Genomic DNA, 22,666 nt, shown 5'->3' with positions numbered 1-22,666 from the left:
TCCAATCAGTTGATTGCAAAAGTAAAAACGAATTGGTTGAAACTGTTTGGTAGCTTAGAAAACTTCATGAAAGGAAAATATGAGACAATCCATAGAACGATGAATCATAGACCAATGTTGAACTGAGCCACCATGGCCCTCAACACCTCGTTTCCAATGGAAGGGAGGACCTTCTCGTCGTACTCGAGACCTGGGTTTGGATGATCTCAGGGAGGCGCATGACCTCAGGACACGAGAGATCCTTAGTACAGGAGACCGAAGAGAAAGTGTGGGGTTTTGTGTGGATATCGAAAATGAAAGGCTTCTGGAGCCATGGGACGAGGAAGTGAGTACCTTCGCCGATGGTCTCATTGAGAATTCCACGGACACGGTTGAAGATGACGGCGCGCTGGCCACTGTCGACGATGTAGAGAGATGAGCTGAAAGCGGTGGTGGCGGCGCCGAGTCCCAAAGCAGCGTGTACGATGTTGGTCAATAAAGAAACAGTTTCAACCAATTTGTTTTTACTTCTGCAATCAACTGATTGGATGCCAAGAAAGAAAATCTGTGAAAAAAAAAGACCTATCAATTTTTTTTTTTTTTTCAGATTTTTTATAATTTTTATGCTAATTTTGGCACTCACAAGCCACATTAGAATCGTTTTTCAGCATCCAAACATTTTTTTTCTTATTTTAATTATTATCAACTAAGGATGGTTTTTTTTAGTATAATAAAAAAGTAGAAAAAATATTTAAATCATAGACTAATGTTGATTATTTAATTCACATCAGAAAAAAAATTATCAAAAAAAATATTGCATGCTATATTCATAATTATTTAATTTAACAAATTTATCATAAACCAATGTTGCAAGTCCATTTTCAAATAGAGGTAAATTTGTTTATTTAAATCATTTCCTCTCCTTTCTATCCTAATTTTTAAAACATCCAAACAAGAGGGAGGGCTAATTACTTCATTTCCTCTTACTAATTTTAAAAACATCCAAACAAGGTGGAAGATAATCATTCCCCTCTACTCTCCTCCCTCTCAAAACTTCCAAACAGGCCATAAGAGAGGAGCTGTCGGAGTGTCAAACCACAACCATGTCAAACCGTCACCCAACTCCAACCCAGCCTTCTGCCACTGTCATATACCGTTGAAAACACTACCAATACAGGTATTTTAAACAACAAAAATTGGTTTAAATATGATTTAGGTTTTTTTTGGGTTGATTGTTTTTATTTAGGTATTTGGGTTATTGGTTTTGATTAAGGTTGGGTTATTGGTTTTGATTAGGGTTGAATGGTGAGGAAAAGCAGGGCACGATCGAAGACATCTACAAACCCAATTAGAGAAGAAGCGGAAAAGGCAAAGAAATAATGGAAAGGGTTTTTTCGATATTGGCCTCCATCAAATGTGTGGGGCTCTTTGCAGGTGAGCATTCTTAGAGTGGAGGATTTTGTGTAAATAAAGCAAATTTGGGTTGGGTGCACTGGCAGATCTATGTACGTTTTTTTATATAAAAATTTAAATGATTTTTGCTTTGTTTCTTTGGGTTATATATATAGTTTGTCCTTGATAATTGTTAAAAATTTTGTTTCTTTTAATTAGAAGGTGATAACTGTTAAAAATTTGGTTGCTTTTGTTTTAAAGGTGTTAAAATTTTTCGAAGAAGTTAATGATGTTCATTGCAGTGGAATGCTTGATTTATGTTCATTACGGATTTTCATTTGTATAAAGCAAATTATTTACAAGGCAAACAATGTTATGGTCAAGGGTGAAAGTTTTTAAGTTGAATACTTTGTCTTAGCTTTTGGATCCTTTGGGCATATTTTGATATGATTAGGCAAGGTGGTTGTGCAAAATCCATTGTGCCATTTAGAATACTTAGGGCCCGTTTGATTTGTAATTTGTCATCACTCAATTTTCATCACTCATCACTTAAAATATCTCAATTTCCCAAATCCCCTGTTTGGCACCTTAACTTAGACCCAGTTTTCAACTTAAAAAACAGGCCCATTTTTAAAACTCAAGTCAAAAGTTGCGTCTGGGTTTCACAAAAAAAAAAAAAAATCTATCCATTTGTCAAACATTGCGGCTGGGTATGTGGGTTTAATTACGAAAATGTCATCATAACTTTGTTTTCATAACTTAAAAACACCTAAAATTTGTTTTCAGTTTCCATAACTCATTACTCAAAAATCAGAGAATTGAGTGATGGAAACAAGGGTTGAAAACCAAGCCAAACAACAACAAAAAAATTTGGGACCCACATGTTTTGAGAACTCAATTATGGAAACTAAGTGATATGATCCAAAAACACCCTCATCCAAACAGGCTCTTAATATTTACATTTTCTTACTCTATGCAAATTGAGTGCATTTGATTTATGTGTAAAGAACTGAGGGCAACTGCCATCTGATCTGCTGCTCTGCCTTATCTCTTCTCTGCAACAAGATTTTTCTAAAGGTCAGCGTACTCTTTTCTTCTTCAAATACTGTTTTGGTTTTCTGAAACTTCTCACCATTGCTTTTCCTTTTCAAATCAGCATATTAAATCTCCAGTATGTATATGTTTTTAGTTTAAAACCATCCGTTTATACTACAAGAATTACCATCTTCCTTTTCAGCATATCTGTATTTCAAAATTTTCTCCATACCGAATTGTCTAGGGTTCTTCTTTGACTCCTTTTGAAATATAGATGGGTTTATTTCTCTTTCTATGGAAAAATTATAATTTCCGGTTTTAAGTACTGGTAACATAGGGGATTATGCCCTTGATTTTAATAGCCAAATTTCAACTTGGATGGCTTAAAGTCTGAAAGTTTAGAGAATGTAGTGATGGGTTTATTCTCTCTCTATGGATGATTTGGTCTGAAATTATTATTTTTGGTTTTAAGTTTTTGTAACATTAGGGATTTTGCCCTTGATTTTAATACTTGGGTGGTTTAAAATCTGAAAGTTTGGAGTGTATAGTAATTTATAATTTTTTTCTAAGTGAATCTTTGGTTTTTTGAATTAATTACTACGTTTTTGAAAAATAAATAAATTAATTAATAACCAACTAATTACTATACACCTTCCAACAGATTGTTAGACACCGTGTTACCGAAATTTAAAAAAATCTTCTTACCCTGTCATGTTGTTGAAATTCTGATTTGCTGCAGTTCTTTGTCAAGTATAAAACTTGAGTAATTTGCAAGAAGAGTTGCTGGAACAAATTGATAGGTTAGGAAAGCCTAATTTTTCCATTGTTTATCTGATAATTCTATCCATTATGTATTTGTTGTTTGAATTTCCTCTGCTTTAGCATATTTTAGACAGCTTTTTCTAAAAAGAAAAAAAAAATGCATTCCCTGAATTCTTTTTCAACTAAAAGAATTCTTTGGTGTTATGCTTTGTGATCAACTTCCTTGTACTTTAGCTTCATTTTGTGACTTTGTTTTACCTTTTTCCCTATATTTAAAAGTAAAAATAAAAAATTGTCTGTCCTTTTGTTTAGATAGATATATAATGTTCACCAGGTGTTTTGCAAGAAATGTTGCTAGATAAAACTGGCAAGTTAGGACGGCCTGACTATCCCTCTATTTATCTGATATTTTGGATTACATTTTTTCGATTGATGCATTTGGGATAGTTCTCAGCAAAATTAGATTGTTAGAGTACTCTTTGGTTTATTTTTTAGAAATAGAAATCCTTCTTTTAGGCTTTACATTTCAGTCTACCTCAAAGTTTAAATTTTCTTGATTTTGAGGGATTTCAGTTGCTATTTGTGATGATTCTATGAATGAAACTTTCAATTTCAAGTAGAGCTCTTATGCATGGTTTGTGATCTCTAGCAATTTTCCCCACTCGTGTTTGTAAGATTTGAGTTGCGATAGTAGCAGATTATTTATTACAAGTTTGGGTATCTTATATTAGTATCTATTTCATTGTTAGCCTCTATCTTTCATATTGTTGAATACTTTGTTTTGTTGAGTTATTTTGGAACTCCGTACATCCATCTAAATTTACTAATTTTTGCATATAGGCTCAGGCTGTTGTTTTTCCTATTAAAAAAGTACTGTTGTACTCAAAGTTGTTGGTTTGTAAGTAAATGGTTTGATTCAAGTGCTAATTTGAAGATTTTATCGATCAAGGGAGATCAAGATCTTTTTTCATATTTAGGTGTGGGTAGACTCGTTACATATTTAGTTATAGTTTTGGGATGTTATTCTATTTGGTCAAATATTTATAAATTTTACCATTTTTCTAGAGATGGTGTCTTTTGGAAAAGTCTTCAAAACTCTTAAGTCTTACCCACAGTCCATCTATTTCTAAGTAATTTTTTTAGAACAACTACAACAAAATGTATTTTCAGTGACGAATTTCAGTGAGGAAAATGTTTTCGTCACTAAAAAGTACCATTTAGTGACAAAATTTATATTTCGTCACTATATATAAAAAAATAGTAACATTTAGTGACGAAAAATAGATTTTGTTGCTATATGTTGGGTTGAACTAAAGGCGCCAAACGAAAATCTAGGTGCCAAACTAAATTCATCTTTAGTGACGAATTATTTCATCACTAAAAGTTTAAGTTTTTTGAGACGAAAAAGTTTGTCGCTAAAGGTGCTGATAATAATACTATTAGTGACGAAACCAATTTCGTCGCTGAATGTCACAAATAGTGACGAAAATAAATCGTCACTAAAAACGAAATCGAAAAAATGGTATCATTATCAGTGACGAAGCGAATTTTCGTCGCTAAAGGTATCTAATAGTGACGAAACATAGGTCGTCACTATAAGTTTTAGACTAAAAAATAGATTCAGCCCTTTTTGTTTCGTTTCACTTCCTCATTCACCCGATTCTCACTCTCTCACAAAAAAGTGCCAAACCTAGCTGCGCCTCTGTTTCCTTTGCCAAACTGTCGCCAAACCTCACCGCCACCGTCGCCAAACCTCACTGTCGCCAAACCTAGCCTCAACGTCGCCAAACCCAGCCTCATCGTTGCCAAACCCAGCCTCACCAAACGGTTGCCAATCCATCCTCGCCAAACCCAGCCTCATCGTCGCCAATCTAAGCATATCGCCGCCGATCTAAGTACAAAGCCCGATGCTTCGCCTCCCCTTCATGACGCTTCGTGCGAGGCTTCGCCTCCCCTTCGCGCCGGCAACGCTTCACCTCCCCTTCGCGACGCTTCGCCTCCCCTTCGCACCGACGACGCTTTGCCTCTTTCTCCACGATCTGTACATCTCCTTTTTTTTTCTTTTTTTCTTTTTACCTCTGTTGAGTAACAATAGAAGATGGTTTTTTTTTTTTAAAAAAAATCTTTTATATTTAAGATAAAAGTTTGGTTCAATGATTTCTGGGTTTCATTTATTTTGAGAAATTTGTGTGTGTTAGTGTTAGCTACTTAGCTCTCTGCTTGGATAATAGGAAAGTTGAGGGAAAAGATAAATTTTTTTTGGGGTATGTTTTATGCTTTGTGCAAAGTTTAGAGCTTTGAATCAAGTTACTTACAAAGTTTGTTTGTTGTGTGTAGTTCTATTTAGTGCAAGTTTTTTTTTTTAATTGGTAATTATTTATCATAAGTTACTATCTGTTGTTGTGTTCTTGGAATTATTGTTTGCTATATAAGGTTTATCCTAAAGTTATGTACAAGTCCAGCTTGTAAATCATGGGTGACATCTTACCTTAGCTTATTTTCTAATTAAATTTGATTAGATTGTTAATCTTAAAGCTATTTTATTTGTATATGTAAGGATTACACTAAAAGTGCCATCTACTTGTAGATTATCCATTGATATAAATTAATTATGTGGTAAATCTACCATGCCTATGACTTAAACAGTTGCAATGGTACTAGTTCACTATGGAAGTATAAATTCTCTTCTTCTTCTTCTTCTTCTTCTTCTTCTTCTTCTTTTTATTTTTTTTAAGAATTTGATTTGAATTTTTATTCTTATTGAATGACATAGTAGATTTCAAATTCTAATTGGATTCATGCTTTTCAAATAGCTAGCAATCTATAATTGAATGTGGGGAATGAGTTCAATAAATATATCTTAATGTATGAGGATGATGATGACAGCTTGTATGTTCTAATGTATGTGCAGTTAACTAGCAATGTTAAGCCATCATGGGCTCCCTAGCAACTGGGTTAGAGCTGGTCAAGTTTGACCAGAGCATTCAGGTATAATGTGGATTTAATAAAGAGAATGATAAACTCAGGTATAATGTGAACTATTAGTAATCAATTGTATTTGTTAGATTTGCATTTGGATTTGAGGATCAAATTCAAGAGATTCACTTGGTTTTGTTTGTGCTTAAGCTTAAGTACTGAGCTAATTTTGGTTGGGATTTTTTTTTTTTTGGTGGGTTATCCATTTCTTAGTAAACTAAAAGTTTTTTGTTTTTTGTTTTTTTTTTTTTCTTTTGTATGTGGGCTAAAGCTAACTAAAAGTTATCTTTCTTTTATCTCCAACTCTCTTTCTCTTTTGTGGCTGAAGAAATTGTGAGGAACAAGGTGAAGAACACAAGTTAACTTTGGATTTTTTCTAAAAGTTGTAAACTTAGCTTGAGCAAAGTAAGTAAATTCTAGTTAAAAACTTATAAAACTCTATACTTGTGATGTTGGAAATTGGATTTGTGGTGGCATGTTGTATTGGAGCAAGCGAGTGGCTTGCATGGTATTATAAGGTGGTTTAAACTAATATTGGGAGTGTTTTTCATTTCTTGCAAATGTAAATGAGTATTGTTGATTAGATGTGATGAATAGTATTTTATTTTATTTCAATACTTGTAAGCATTATAGTTGTGATGTTTGTGATTGGTTTTGTGGTGGGTTGTTGTGTTGGAGAAAGCGGGTGGCTTGCATGGTGTTATAAGGTGGTTTAAACTAATATTAGGAATGCTTTTTATTTCTTGCAAATGTGAATGAATATTGTTGATGTATTTTATTTGATTTCAATACTTGTAAGCATATTATAGTTGTGATGTTTGTGATTGGTTTTGTGGTGGGTTGTTGTATTAGAGCAAGTGGGTGGCTTGCATGGTGTTATAAGGTAGTTTAAACTAATATTGAGAGTATTTTTTATTTCTTGCAAATGTGAATGAGTATTGTTGATTAGATGTGATGAATAGTATTTTATTTGATTTCAATACTTGTAAGCATTATAGTTGTGATGTTTGTGATTGGTTATGTGATGGGTTGTTGTGTTGGAGCAAGCGGGTGGCTTACATGGTGTTATAAAGTGGTTTAAACTAATATTGGGAGTGTTTTTTATTTCTTGCAAATGTGAATGAGTATTGTTGATTAGATGTGATGAGTAGTATTTCTTTCGATTTTAATACTCTACGATTTTAATGTAGTATTGTTTTTATATTTGTGCAGATTTCTTATTGGTGGATTTTAGGAGATTTACTTTTGGCATTACTTGAAGACATATGAGGACATCTTCTGTTAGTTCTAATTATATTATGCTACACTTTTTGTATTGTTATAAAACATCTTGAGTTATTGTATATGTTGCAAACAATTATTATATGGAAGGAGTTTGAATTAGATACTTGTTTTATTTTTTACTTGTGGAATGTATGGATCTTTTTTTATAAATGTGTTATTGAAATAAATGTATTATTCAAATGTGAGGTTTTAGTAATGTAATAACAGGTTACAGGTTAATATCAAAGTCATGAAAAAAGTAAAAACGGAAAATAAGTTTTAGCGATGAATTTTTTCATCACAAATATAGCAATAAAAATTATTTTAATGACGAAATATTTCGTCACTAAATGTAGCAAAATTTTGTAAAAAATGGTTTAGTGACAAAAATTTCTGTCGCTATATATGCTTGGATTTTCTTAAAAATAGTTTTAGTGACGAACTTTTTCGTTACTATATGTACTCGAAAATAGTTTTAGTGACAAAATTATTCGTCACTAAATATGATTTAATAAACTAAAGTGTTTTTAGTGACGAAATATTTTCGTCACTGGAAGGTGTTTTTAGTGAGGAAAAAATTTAGCGACGAAACGTTTCGTCGCTAAATGTTTTGTCACAGGGTTTCAGCGACGAAATGAGTTTCGTCACTAAAAATACATTTTGTTGTAATGAATGCTTACTCTTAAATCTTTGTATATTTATTCTTTTTCTTGATATGCACAATATTAAGAAATTTAATATTTTTTAAATGGATAACATTAGAAATATCTTTTGAACCAGCTCAGTCTTGGTGTCCCATGAGCAGTCAATGGTACTATGGGATCAATCTTGCACATTTTTCAATTCAAGCCAGATTATAACTTCAATTTATTTTCTATAATTTAAGAAATCTCCTTTTCCCATCCTTTTGTTGAAGCACAAATTGAGAGAGTTCTCTTTCAGATAAGACATTTGGGTGTTTTGTAAGAAGAGTTCTCCTTTTCCCATTAAGTTTTTAATTTTGTTTTATAAGTTTCCTGTTAAATATGATTTAGAGTTTTTTTTGGGAGTGTTTTCTCTTTTGAATGATTAAAATAGATAGAGGGGTTTGGAGCCCATTGTTAATTTCAATTAAAACTCTGTCTTAATGTTAAGATAGTTTTTAAATTTGTGGTTCAAATTAGTTTTTCCTGTTGTGTAGTTTCTTTTTTCTCCTTCATGCTATATAGTTTCTTCTCCTGCTTTTGTGCCATCCCTTCCCTGCAACAACAAAGGTTCCATTCTTACATTGTTTATGCCTTATTATTTCTATACCGTTCATTGTTGTTAATTTCTGATTTAAGAAGCACGATATTAGGCCAATGCTTTTGCAAGATCTTTTTTTTTTTTTTTGTAAAAAAAGGGAGAGAAACAGATTTTTGAGGTAGAGAAAGAAGGGAGAAGATGTAGCTGTGTAGGATTGGGAAAATAAAAGATAAGGCACTGGAAAAGTAAAAAAAAATTAAATGTGTGGATGAGAAGAATTCAAGATCGGAGTAAAAAAAATAACAAAGATAAAGATGAGAGAACTTAAAAACTGTGGAGAAGGAAAAAACGGAATCAACTTGGGAAATTTGAAAAGTATAAGGAATTTAAAAGCTTTTTAAAACCAACTACTTCCCCACCCTCACGTACTCTTCGATGTCTCTGATTTTTTTTAAAAAAATTATAAAATAGGTTGAGTCATATTGGATTTTATACATTATTTCCTTTCCATATTAATAACTTAAAAATACTTATTTTGCAGGGCCCACTCTCATTTTCAAATAAAATGTTGCAAAAGACGAGTAGGGAAAGAATGAGAAATCTAAGAAGAATAGTAGTCGTAAGGCGTGTAAATAAATCGTTTAGTATTATTGTTGTTACTGTTAGTGTGGCTTGATTTTTGTACCTTTTCACTATTCAAAAAAAAAAAACAACTAACAAATAGCAATTTTGGAGAAGATGCACATGTTTATTGTGTTTCTAAGAAAGATGAAAGAGAAGAAGTTGAAAATAAGTTATCAAATGAATATGAACTACTAATTATACCCAAAAGATTTTGACCCGTCAACAGGCACATTTTCATTCAATATGCACATTTTTAGTTAATAGACACATTTTCATTCAATAAACACATTTTCGGTCAATAGGCACTTTTTCATTCAATTAGCACATTTTCATTTAATAGGCACATTTTCGGTCAATAAACACGTTTTCATTCAAAAGGTTAGGTCCCGTTGAGTTCTTAATGATCAGAATCTTTTATTCGTATAAATGAAAAAAATAAATCATCCTTTTACGATGTTTAAAAAAACCCTATGCACCTTTAATATATATTTAATATGAAGGGTTATGACTTTTCAATAGACACTTTTTGGTATATCTAATTTGAATGATTATGACTTTTCAATAGACACCTTTTGGTATATATATTACAACATATCTTATATATAACTATATATATAACATAAATTAAACTAGAGACGCAACATTATTATGTCTCTTATTCGTTCCCACAAAAAACTAATAAATAAAACAACATTGTTTTTTTTTTCTTCTCAAACTCATTCAGTAGTTATTCCCGTACATCGCACAAGTTAGCAACTAGTGTGTGTGTAGTGATACTGAGATAATTATGACTTTTATTTGCACAAAACTGCCATTTGAGCTATTGCAAAAATAAAATAAAACAAAATAATCTATAAGAAACATAAAAGCTGGACTTTTTCTTTGCTCATGATAATGACAAGAGAAATGAACAAGATTGCAAAGCATGTTGCAATTTAGATAAAAGCCACTTATATCTAATTAAAGGAAAGCATATCCAGCAACATATTGCATTACTAATTGAGGGAAAATGTTTGGGACTTGGGAGGACAATTGGGGGTTCTAGTCACTAAAGGTTGGCTTTTCAATTTTACATCTATTTTGCATAATATCAGGGAAATGAAAAGGGAGGAATTACAAATGATCAATTGTGCACAATTATTATGTAATATATATATCTCGTCTTCTGCAGTGAATTCGTGGGCTGTGATGAGTTCCAACTTGCTGTGTTTCAATGACAATCTACAGGATGGATTTGTTGTTGTTTTGTTCTCTTTCTTTCTCTCTTATTTTAGTTTCACCGGTTCTCTTCTGTATTTACTTTCTCTATGTACATTGCATCCATGTGTTGTATTTATACCAAGAGTTATAGGTTGAGTAGATTTTTCTTTCCTTTTTATTTTTACAAAATTTCTGTTCTCCTCACTCATGGCATATTTTGTTACGACGTTACATTTGATGAGGCTGTAACTGCTAGGCTTGTTCTTTCTTTTGTTGATTCCAAATGTGTCACCTGATTTGTTGAGTCGTAATTATGAATAATCTCTCTTGCATTGTATAGATTTGCATTGGATTCAAGACTGTACAGTATACTGGCATACATACTCTCTTTTGCACAATGAAAAATTGTTTTATTTTGATGATGTAATATAACTTACAAGTTACAACCCACCTCTCACTTGGGTGTTTGATTCAAATATAAGTTACAACAGCCTTTACTAAGATTAAGTAAATAATGTTACAAATAATTGGTACATAAAAATGAGGACAGATGCTTTCTGTATAGGTGTCAAGTTGCTACCAACCCTTGGTCTTGGAAGTACGTCCTGATTATATGACATTGGTTTTGCCTTCTTGACTCATTTGGTTTAGTCACCCACGAGTTATCTTTGCATTGGAGATAAATAAAAATCCTCCCTTTCACATGTGAATCCTACTTGATTGCGTGGTTCATAAATTGATAGAAGGAGGATGCATATGTCCGATTGCATAAGATAATTATTGGTCACAAAGTCACTCTTTACTTCCTATGTGGAAAATGTCATCTACCTTCACGTTTGTCCTTTCTCCACTCCCATGGCTTCTCAGGATTCGATGAAGCCCACAGGCCAACTCGCTTAGCTTGAGCCTCTTTTTCCCACTGGTACATAATTCATAAACATATAAATTACAATGCTTGTGAATAGGTCTATGCGTTTTGGAAAACTCGCTCTCACAGTGTTAACTAGAGAGACTGTAGAAAAGAAAATTTTCTTACTGTTGCAAGTTCTGGACGTTGGTCATAGGCTGTGTAGTGCCATGCAAACCCTTTCTTGAGCATAAATTCCTGGCAATGTGAGAAAAGAGAAATAAGTTAGCTCAGTGTTAACAGGTCCAAAAAAACAATGTTGTGAGAAACAGTACCTGAACAAATTTGCCATTGCAATATATGTCACCTACGCAGCGGCCATAACGATCTTCCCCATAAACAAGGACTCTCAAACACTTTCCCTGCACAATCTTTGTGAGCTCCTCCTTTGCTTCTTTCCCATATGGCATTGAACTCTCTGGTGCATCTATTCCCCTGTTCAGAAACTAACAATTGCGTCTATATTGAAAAAATAATAGTAACAATAATAAAAATTGCACTTTATCCTCCTAAGGTTATGTTCAATCCTCCACTAAACTAGAATCAAACAATCAACCCTCTAATTGATTGATAGTAGGCAAAATTCCTCCTGCTGTAAAAAAGTTACATCAATTTCAAAATTTTAACGAAAATTTCACAAAGTCATAATTGGAGAAATTCTCTACATGGACATTACTTGATTTCAATTTTTGTTGTTGTTAACAATATATTGAAATTGATCGAAATTGTTAATGGCAGGGGATATTTTTCCAACCACCAATCAATTAGTGGAGACTTGCTCAATTTCATAGTTTAGTGGGGGATTGAATTTGTCTGCATAATTTAAGGGGATAAATTGCAAATAACCAACAACAAAAAAAAAAAGATTGAGTTACTTGAATCCTATGAGCCAGATAATTTTACCTTAGTCGAATTCGATACTTTCGAGCGAGGATTTCATCATTGTTCTGAAAATTGAGTACCCTATTGGAAGAAACAATTAAAAAAATATATAATATTGAATCAAAACTGGAATCAAGGCCTAGTAGAAGACCAACCGATATCCGGAATCAATAATTTTTTTGTGAATTGCATCTGCTTTTGTATAATTTTTCTCAGCACGTGCTTGTGATCTTTGGACAGCTGCTACATGTACTTCTCTAGGAACACAAGATGACTCCCTTGGGTCTGTTGTACTGACATACACTGTCACTGTATCTCCATCAGCCACAGCTTTTGCATCAACCTAGTTTCATTCTAACAATTCATTAACTATAAATTTATAGACAAAACATTTTTCATAAATTTTTTCACGACTACTGAGGTGGCAAGTTGTTAATAGTAGATAATAAAATGATGTCTACGATGGACACATGTGAAAATCAATAACAACTTGCCACTTCAGTAGGGAAAAATGTTATCTCTATAGTGATTCATTATATCAAACTCAGCTCTTTGACTGAATTATGGTAACATACATTGAGTCTAAAAGGAATGGAGTTCTTACTGGCAATGTCTGAAATTCATACTTTACTCCTGCTGGCAATGATGTTGGGGCCCCAGCACTAGGTTTGACTAGGGTATGAGGAAGAGGGAGACCATAGAAGGCTAACAAACCCTACAAAATAGGCAATTAGAGAATGTTTGTAATTTTCTTCCACTGTTATTCTATGCATTAAGCAACAAGTTCTACATATATGTTGTGACAGATCTTTTATTGTACCTCAACATCTGCTTTTTGGTGTCTCTTCAGAGTCTCAATGACAAGCCTAGAAGCTTCTTCAGGTGTTTTTGGAGGTGGTTTAGCTGCTTTCCATGCCTCTAATATTTTTCTGTACCTTCATATATTGTCAAAATGTAACCTTTTTAGAAAAAAAGCTATGCTATAGAGCCTATTCATCACTCCTTGTTTCCAATTTCTGCTAATATCAACTTACCAAAAAAAAAAATAGAAATATATATATATTGCTAAATGTCTAATAATTTTATTCCACAAAAAGAAAATTGTTGAGATAGATTGCATGCTAATTAATTACCAATTAGCTTGAGCCTTCTTAGACGAGACAACATGCTTGCTGAGTCCTTCCGGGACCTAAAAACAATTATAAGAAAATTTTAGATTAACACGGTGAGTATACTAAACTAACACAAAGCTTAATTAGCTCAAAATTTAGCTTCATAATTACTTGAAGAAATCATTCCCAAAATATTGATCATCACTTAATCCAACATATATTGGGGTTACTATTTTAATTTTCAACACCCAAAAGTGTTGCTTCCTCTCCCACAGCAGCCACTCTCTCATGGCATTAGAGAGAATGGGGTGCAAAAACATGTTTTTGGGGGCTTGAAATAGCATTTGCCTTCAACATTTCTAGAAATTCCACCAAAATAAAAGGCTAACATAATGTTAATGTCTCTGTAATATTGTGTAATTCTTCCAGTCCAGGAGAATCTAGGTTCGAACCCTTCTCACTAGTTGTAAGAAAAGTAAAAGACAACAAAGAAATTAAAACCAGATTAAGACTAAAAAATAAAAATAAAAACCTGGGAGGTGATCTCAAAGTGAAAGAGATCATGGGCTAGAGCAGAAACACCAACGGTGGCAGCCGACACACCATGATGTCCAAGTGATTCGGAGTCCCCAGCTGTTGTGGGCTTACAACAATGGCCATATAAGAACCTTAAGGCGTTTCCCATTTTGGAATTTCCTCAATTTTTCTGATCCACACAGACTCACAGAGTCAGAGAGAAGCCAATGATGAATTATGATGAAGCAAATTAAAAGAAAGAGGTTCTTGGGTCGTGATTTTCGCAAGGAATCTTTGGATTATTATTCACAAGAGGGGAAGGAAAATGAAACGAGTAAGGAATCAGATTGAGACGTGGCGAGTTCTGATTTGACATGGGTTTTTACTTTTTACGATGAAGATCTATTTCTGTAAAGCTCCTGTGGGGTTTAAATCATTGGTCAACGGTGTTGCCGTGCCTTTTACGATGAGTAACGAACACTTTTACTAGCTTTGCTTGTCCCACGCTCGATACAAGAGCGTGAATATTTACCCATTTTTGCGGGCTTAGGAAAATTATTAGGTCCATTTGTTAAGTCCTACACCACTTTTTATTTAAAAGCATTTCTTTCGTCATAATTTCACAATATTTTTATAATAAATTATTAATTGTAATTTAAATTTATTATTAAAATTATTTTTTTGTCTATTAATAATAACGTGTAACACCACCGCGCACCTTTAATACGGTGATCACTCTACAAGTAAAAGTGTTTGTGTGATGTGAGGAACAAATGCTAGAGTTTAAGTCTCTAAGAGAGAGTTCCACACACATATACACTTAAATTAGGTTAGAGTAGAAATTCTATATTGTATCAAAAAAATTAATTAATAATAATAATAATAACGTGTAACAATTTGCCACTTAGAATTTATTGTGAATATATTATAAATATGACATTTCCCTTTTTTATCTAATGGGTTTGAAAAAATTAATGAGCTATTGGATTTGGATCTTAATGGGAGTCATTCTTTCTTTTTTTTAAAGAAGGTTTCAACCTACGACGTCCACTTCTGAAGTTCTTTATTATCAGACCAAGACACCAATTGGTTTTTAATGTAAGCTTGAACCACAAATCTCTTATTCAATCATCAGAGACTTTACTAGTTAAGCTAACTAGAACCCACTAATGAGAGTCATTCTTATGTGTGAGATAGTGAGAGAGAATATATAGCATCCAATCAATATGCTAATCTATACTTTTGTTTAGTGTATATTTTAGCTAGATTATGTCAGATGCTAATTAAGTTATTTATGTCCTTGCTAAATATATTGTTGTATATGGGTATTTTGGCTCTTGTAATAACTAATAAACACTCTCTTAGTCTTTTTCTCTCTTTTTTTTTTTTTTTGAGTAGTTCTTGAGGAGAATGTTGTTGTTTTTATTGGTTAATGAAATCAAGTTTTCTCAAAAATCAACATGATAATCTATGTTTATATATATATATATATATATATATATATATATATTGTGCGCACCAAATTCCCTATTATTGGGCCAACTTTGTAATTGGGCTCACAATTTACTTATGATTGTGAGTTTTGAGTATCCTACAATGGGAGGTTCCTAAATAAGTAGATTAAGGCACACAAAGGTGGTTAATGTCACTAACTGAACATTCTTCTTCCTATTTTTCCTTCTTCTCCCTCTCTTCCCTAGTTCTCCTATAACAAAGTCTAAACCCCTTTCCTCTTTTCTTTCCTCTATTTATAACCTTCTGTTAGTGGGTCAACAATGATTGTTTTTCGGCAATTCCCGTTTGAGTGGGGCCCATTTGGATTATTCCTGGTAACATAGGGCTCCAATTTGGAAATAGTAATTCGAGTGTTAGAACTTGTGCTAGACGCTAAATGCTGCTCGACGGCAATATCCCCTAAGGCATTACCAATGTATCCCAAGATGCTCCCGAACAAGAGCGGCCCCGAGAGCTAAATGGACCTCGGCCTAACTCACTGAGCATTGGAGGGTGATTGGATTATGAGGTCATCATGTAGTCCGTACAATTTGGGCCCAATGATTGTGGGCCAACAATCAGTACACACCGTACATAATACATACACATCACACCAGAGACTAATCCAACTATCATTATTTATCTTATAAGGGTATTTAAAGGTTGACCTTGCATCCCACCTCTAAAAATTAATTGTGTAAGTAGAAAGTAGCACGTTAAAACCCGTTTCATCCGTTAGCTATACTTTTTGCCCGCCACAAAATGTATACTAGTTTTGTAAGAAAAAATATATATACCTAGCTTGCTTTCTACCTCTTGACTATTTGCTGCTGTATTTGGATTCTTTCTAGTTTTCGTATTTTTTTTAAAAGGATATTTACAATATAATTTTGTTTTCTCATGAATATCAGAAGAGGTTGTATAGGGTGTTTAGTTATTTAAAATTAGATATAATTCTTTATTGGGTGGGGGTGTGGTGGGGTTTTTTTTTTTTTTTTTAATACAAGATAGAATTCTACTCTAACCTAATCTAAGTGTATATGTGTGTAAATCTCTCTCCTCGAGACTTGAACTCCGGCCCTTACCTCCCACACCCCACAAGCACTTATACTTGTGGAATAACCATCGCATCAAAGGTGTGCGGTGGTATGAGGTTTTAAATGTACGACACAATAATTTTTTAGATCTATGAAAGATTGTATCCTCATTATCTAAAAAAAAAAAATCCTATTTCAAAAAAAAAAAAAATCTAATATGAGAGAGAGACATATGAAATCCAATCTCCCTTGCAAAAGAGTCAAAGTTAGGGTTGATCAATTTGGTATAATATGATATACAATTGATTTGAGATCCACACATGGAGTCTTTGAAAGATTGAAATTATAAAAATACTAATATTGCCTTTTGAAGATACTTTAAATAATTTAAATTTTTAATATATTATTACAAATTAATTTATTCCATCACGACACAATTGATCATTTGAGCTATTTAAGGCTGTAAATCATATAGTAAGCAACCTATAAGCAACCTATCCCTGATCTTGCTGTTGTTCTTTAGTTTCTGTTAATACAATTTCCAGTTTACCAAAAAAAAAAAAAGATGAGAGTTAGGTTAGGGAGGTAACATATTTCGTAATCTTTCAACAACTTGTCAATTCAGGGAACTACCTATCACTCTTTGATCTATCAACAACAACCTATCATTTTAGTAAATTGGAAAAAAAGAAAAAGAAAAAAAGGTTCATGAAATATATATATATATATATTTTGCTAAGTACTGTATGAAATAAATTGTGTTCATAGATTTACTCTTATGGGTAAAATCTGTTGGGCATTGCTAGTAATTAAATTATAGTCACATTTCTGCAAGCCCAGGGGTGTCCATGGACTACCTAATATATACACCTCCATATTTATAGGTCCCTGCCCCCATTGGTAAATCATGGTCTGCAACTCAACTTTTCTCGATCTGGGCCCATTGCGTAGGGCCTGTAGTTACAATGGGCTTAGTCTACTGGTCCCAGACCTAATTACAACTCAACCCACAGATATCAATTGTTAGTGTGGTAAAGTACTGGCTGCAAAATTAGCAATTTGGGCCAAACTCTCAATGCTTTGTAAGGCTTCCCAATTGCCATTTTAAGTAGAACATATTCACATAATATTCTCCCTGAACCCATTAAGAAAAAGCCTGAAAGGCTGAGACAAAAACAGGGTTTTGCTTTAGACTTTCAGCAAATACATTGAACGGTGTTTGTGGTGACACCTATGGGTCTCTTTTTCTCCACTAACTTCTGCTTTCAATTTTTCTCATTATACATCTTCCATTTCCTCCTTAAAGATCCGTGTGAACTCAATATTCAACACTTAAATCTGGGGTTTTCAAATGAGAGATACGGGCATAAATTATTTTTTGGCACCATTGTCCCAACCAAACCCAGCAGTGTAATGATTTTTGCCAACCTTATGTGTAGAGGCTAGTCCCTCGAAAGTCAACATAGATAGGAATAAAGTGTGCTTTATCAAAGTGAAAATTCCCATCAATCACGTAAGAATCCAATACTCCATTCTCCACTTTATATTTATATGTTTGGGTTACCAAGCCAAAAATTTAAAGACCATTCCTCTCTTCAGCAAAAAAAAGGCCATTCCTCTCCTCCTTTGGCTTCTTTCTCCGAGCTACTAAAAGGGTCATTGAAATATAGAGACATCACCAAAATTCCGCATACTCTTCAATCACAATGGGCAATGTAAGTGGCATACCCTTCAAAACTCTTTTTGTATAGGAAAACTCATTTTCTAATTTTATTTTCAATTGCATATTTTGCATTCAAGAGGTGATGGTTTCTTTTTTACACATTAGGTGGTGGAATTGAAGGTGGGTTTGCACTGTGAGGATTGCATTAAGAAAATCTTAAAGGCCATCAAGAAGATGCAAGGTATTGATTTCTCTTAATTAAGTAGCACCTTTCTTATAATAATATGTATTTCTTTCAATGAACTTTTAATTTCTTTGATACTTGTTGGATCTTCTTGGCCAGCAGATATTGAAACATATAATGTGGATACGCAGCTCAACAAGGTCATAGTGACAGGTAACATTACCAATGAAGAAGTCATCCGAGTTCTTCAGAAAATTGGCAAATCGGCAAGCACTTGGGAGGGGGAGGAGATAAATGGTTGAATCTACAATTTAATTTCGCACCTCATCAAGATTGCACTAGAAATTGCAAGTTGTAGCCTACAAGATATTTTGATGAAGAACGGAGAAAAAAAAGTCACAAGGGAGAGAATTGGTACTTTTATATCTTATAAGATGGCTTTTTTATTTTCTCCAGTGTAAAATGAAGTAACATTTAGTCATATAAAATGACTAATATTGTAAAAGGGCATAAGTTGAACATCAATAATTATTAACTTCCAACTTTACTCCACTTGTATTTTTGAGGCTGTACTCTCTTTCTTCTTTTTTTTTTTCACATGGTAAATTTCCGATATACAGGTTGATTAGTATATGATAATTCTTGCCTTATCAATTTAAGGGTAAAAACTAAATACCTTAAATTTTGATTCTAAGTGTTTGTTCGAATTTTATTGACTTATTGAGCTTAAGAAATAAACGAAGCAATAGTATATTTACATCTAAAAAAGGGTTTAACAAAAGGGTACAAATGCAAAGTTTACACGAAATCAAACACAGGATTTATGTACAAAAACTATGCAAGTAAAAAAGAACTACAGCATATACAAGCTGGGAAACACCAACACATGGTCTTCCTTAACTCACTGAATCGGTAATCTGATCCAGTTTACCTCGGCTGCTGAATCATCCGAGGGCTCACTTTAACACTAACAATCTTCGGGGCTTTTTCCATATACCTCGGCACTTTAGCTACAGCTCGCGCTTTCGGCCATTTCAATGTCCCCATTGAAACCAAATCCTTGTAAATATTTCTCTCTTCTTCCTCATCTGCCGCACAAAAATTAATTAAGAAAAAAAGAAAGAGAGTCAGTGGTTTCAACTCAAAATATTGGTTAAATTACATTTGATAATCACTTTTGTTTTAAAATCCTTCCATGGTTATTTAAGTGGATGTTAAAAATCTTTACATAGATGGAAAAATAAAATTTATGAAGTCGATGTCAGTTTGATCATATGAAGCTTCTGACATGAATTCTGATTTATCAAATAAGTATTTTCCATGATTCCATCTAACATCGGACTATAAGTATAAGATCTCTGGTAAAAAAAAAAAAAAAAAGACTACAAGATCTTCTTAGAACCATTTTACAAGTTAAGAATTAAAACGAGTTTTTTTAAAAAATATAAATATAAATACGATTTTGAAACATAGATCAAAAGGTTGAGAATTAAGTATACAATTTAATCATCGACGACATCAGGATTTTAGCTGCTAATTTTGATTTTATTCATTTTAATCATGTCAAACGCAACTGTAATATAATTGCAGATGCTCTCGCCAAGCAAGCTAAAGACTTATTGGACCTAGCCGTTTGGCTAGAGGATGTACCAGAGGACATTTTTCCTCTCCTTTTGTTTGATGTTTCTTAATAAAGTTTTCTCCTCTGGGCATGATGGTCATGGTCCGGGTTCTCACAAAATATATATATATATATATATATACAATTTAAGGTTTGGCCTTGAGTTCAATACTCAAATGTATCGGACTAATACCATTCAAACATGTGTTTAAAATTGAAAACAAATCGGGTGAAGTTTTACCCTACAACTTAACCTAAAAACTTCAAAACATTTATTCATAAACATATTAATATGATTTGGTGCAACCAAAAAACAAGGTAACAAATAAACCCAATGTTTAAAAATTGTCACGTAAATTTGTAAGAGTTTTTATGTATAAAATTTATAATATCCTAAACAATAAACAAAAAAGATTGAATGAAAACTTTGTCAAAATGAACTCAATCTTTCAACTTACGTTGATCAACGTAGTAATCGTCGAAGAGAGAATCGATGTCGTCCGGGAGGACAGGGTCGTGAACATCAGGAAAGAAGGGGTCATTTTGGGGATCTTGGAAGCGTTCTTGGAGCCAGTATTCGCGGAACCAAGGTGAAAATTGGACCAATTCCCACCATTGATCGGAGAAGTCCTCCACCGTCCGATAAGCCAATGGTACGAACAACGGAGCGTTGGGATTCAAAGTTGAAGACGATGTTCTCTGAGAAATTACCTCCATTGCCACTTCTCTCCAATCTGCAAAAGCAAAACTCAACACTCTGTATGTGTGTGGGGTTTTGGATAAAACTAAACTAAAGAAAGTTTGAGCTGATGAGGATAAGAATAGTTGTTGGAACTTTCATCATGGTCAATATATAGTGATAAGTTCAAACAAAACGACATTGGCTTGAGCGTTATCACATAAATGACCTTACGTATTCCTAAGTAATTTTTACGGGTTTGAGAGCACGAAAAATTATGTTATTTTTTTCTCATATTTACGGTCTAACCTATTTCTATCTTGTTGATGTGAAAGTCACTTCATAATTATAAAAGATTATTTAGTATATGATTTTGAGCAATAATTTTTAATTTTTAAATAATATTACACATATTTTTACATTTTTTAAATCATACTTTTTTCTAAAAAATACAAACAACATTACTAAAACAACATTATCAAACTCTCTCTAAATACTTACTAGGCACGGAGAAAAAGAGGACAAAGTATACCTTTAAATTTGATTAAAATAAAATTCCTATATTGTATAAAAAATCTATTCATCAAATTTATACTATAATCTATTCATTAAATTTATAATAAATTTTTTTTTAAAAAAAATCATCTTCTGGAGCTACGAGAGTAGCTAAGAAATGCATTGAGAGGGTAAGGTAAACACTGGAACATTGAACAATGGCGCAACTTACATTCAACCCAAAAAAAATTTTAAAAAACCGCTGTTTACACGTGGTGGAGACATGGACTGAGAACAGAGAACACAATCTGAGACTACAGACAAATCTAAAAAGTGGTCCAAGATATGGGTTTCTCTGAAACTAGGGGCTGGTATATCTGAAACACGTATTTTTACAAATATTTTTACTCACATATTTTAAAAAAAAAAAAAATCCAAACAACGCCCTCCAGTAATTTTTTATTTTTATTTTTATTTTTATGAATATTTGGACATAAAAGTCTAGCTAGTTTCTCTTTTTGGGTCCCAGCACATGGTTTTGTTAGAGTACACTGTATTTTTTTTTTCTTTTTGTTTTCTTCTAGATTCTGCTAATTTGAGCATCGACCAAGCCATTAATAGAGGGTCTTCATCCGGCTCGAATGTGGATCTTACTGATAGAGAGGTCTTCATCAGCTTGAATTTGGATCTAATATATTTTTGTATCAAGTCGTACCCTTTTTTTTTCTATTTTAGCATAAATTAGTGTTTAAAATAGAAAAAAAAAAGTAAATTTTTATACTAAAATAGATAATAATTTTTGTAAAAAATGATATGAATGTATTAAATCCCCCTATGATCTACATTCAAAACACCTCATATTAAATTATCTATTTTGCACTAAATTTCATTAAAATATCAATTTTTCTTGACTTTTTTTTAAAAAAATTTCTTCATTCATGCACAACAATCATTATCAACTGTCTTCATTCATTCTTAGAATGAGTATAAAAAAAAGTGGTTATAGAGTGTAGGGTGTAGGGAGTAAGGACCGTCGTTCAAGTTTCTAAAAAGAAATTTCACATACATATACATTTAGATTATATTATAATAGAATTTTTATCTTATATATAAAAAAATAAAAATAAAAAAATAAATATAAAATGGATTATGTTAATGTGTGCCTTTAGGGTATTTGTTAATAAATCATTTTAAAAAATTTTAAAACCACTTTTATGAAAAATATAAAAAAAAACCGTCAAAAAAATTAATTCCCTTTTTTTTCTTATAAAAAGTTTCTAAAATAACTCACTAATATGGGTCATTTTTAGACAAGAATATATAAATTTATATATTCTTTTATTATACACCTATTAATGTGAGTGCTATATTTGTGTGTATATATATATATATATATATATATGCATGTGTATGTATATTATTATACACCTGATGTGTGTATGTATGTATGTATGTATATATATATATATATATATATATATATATATATGCATGTGTATGTATATTATTATACACCTGATGTGTGTATGTATGTATGTATATATATATATATATATATATATATATATATATACACACACACCTGCTTATGAGAGTACTCTTATACTCTCCACAAGAAATA

The 22,666-nt window shown here is 32.5% G+C and overlaps 3 protein-coding genes across 3 annotated transcripts; 1 reads left to right on the top strand and 2 right to left on the bottom strand.

Moving 5' to 3' along the window:
- Window positions 1-10,841: 10,841 nt before the first annotated feature.
- Window positions 10,842-14,177, bottom strand: LOC142638502 (staphylococcal-like nuclease CAN2). The gene is made up of 9 exons (XM_075812532.1): window positions 13,889-14,177; window positions 13,378-13,433; window positions 13,065-13,179; window positions 12,849-12,959; window positions 12,400-12,587; window positions 12,266-12,325; window positions 11,638-11,797; window positions 11,492-11,560; window positions 10,842-11,374 (listed from the first exon to the last, which is right to left on the bottom strand). Exons 1-9 carry the CDS (start codon window positions 14,039-14,041, stop codon window positions 11,276-11,278), a joined length of 1,011 nt encoding a protein of 336 aa, XP_075668647.1. The 5' UTR covers window positions 14,042-14,177; the 3' UTR covers window positions 10,842-11,275.
- A 3,801-nt stretch (window positions 14,178-17,978) lies between these two features.
- LOC142640587 (copper transport protein ATX1) lies at window positions 17,979-18,802 on the top strand. The gene is made up of 3 exons (XM_075814753.1): window positions 17,979-18,118; window positions 18,232-18,307; window positions 18,413-18,802. Exons 1-3 carry the CDS (start codon window positions 18,110-18,112, stop codon window positions 18,550-18,552), a joined length of 225 nt encoding a protein of 74 aa, XP_075670868.1. The 5' UTR covers window positions 17,979-18,109; the 3' UTR covers window positions 18,553-18,802.
- Window positions 18,803-18,932: 130 nt separating this feature from the next.
- On the bottom strand, window positions 18,933-20,708 carry LOC142640586 (protein EARLY RESPONSIVE TO DEHYDRATION 15-like). The gene is made up of 2 exons (XM_075814752.1): window positions 20,330-20,708; window positions 18,933-19,338 (listed from the first exon to the last, which is right to left on the bottom strand). The coding sequence occupies exons 1-2, from the start codon at window positions 20,586-20,588 to the stop codon at window positions 19,178-19,180; spliced, it is 420 nt and encodes a 139-aa protein (XP_075670867.1). The 5' UTR covers window positions 20,589-20,708; the 3' UTR covers window positions 18,933-19,177.
- Between the last annotated feature and the right edge of the window lie 1,958 nt (window positions 20,709-22,666).

The sequence above is a fragment of the Castanea sativa genome, chromosome 6 (assembly GCF_040712315.1).
Source record: "Castanea sativa cultivar Marrone di Chiusa Pesio chromosome 6, ASM4071231v1".
NCBI classification, from domain to species: Eukaryota; Viridiplantae; Streptophyta; class Magnoliopsida; order Fagales; family Fagaceae; genus Castanea; species Castanea sativa.
Note: the sequence above shows the minus strand (reverse complement) of the source record. Positions and strands in the feature narration are given on the sequence as shown.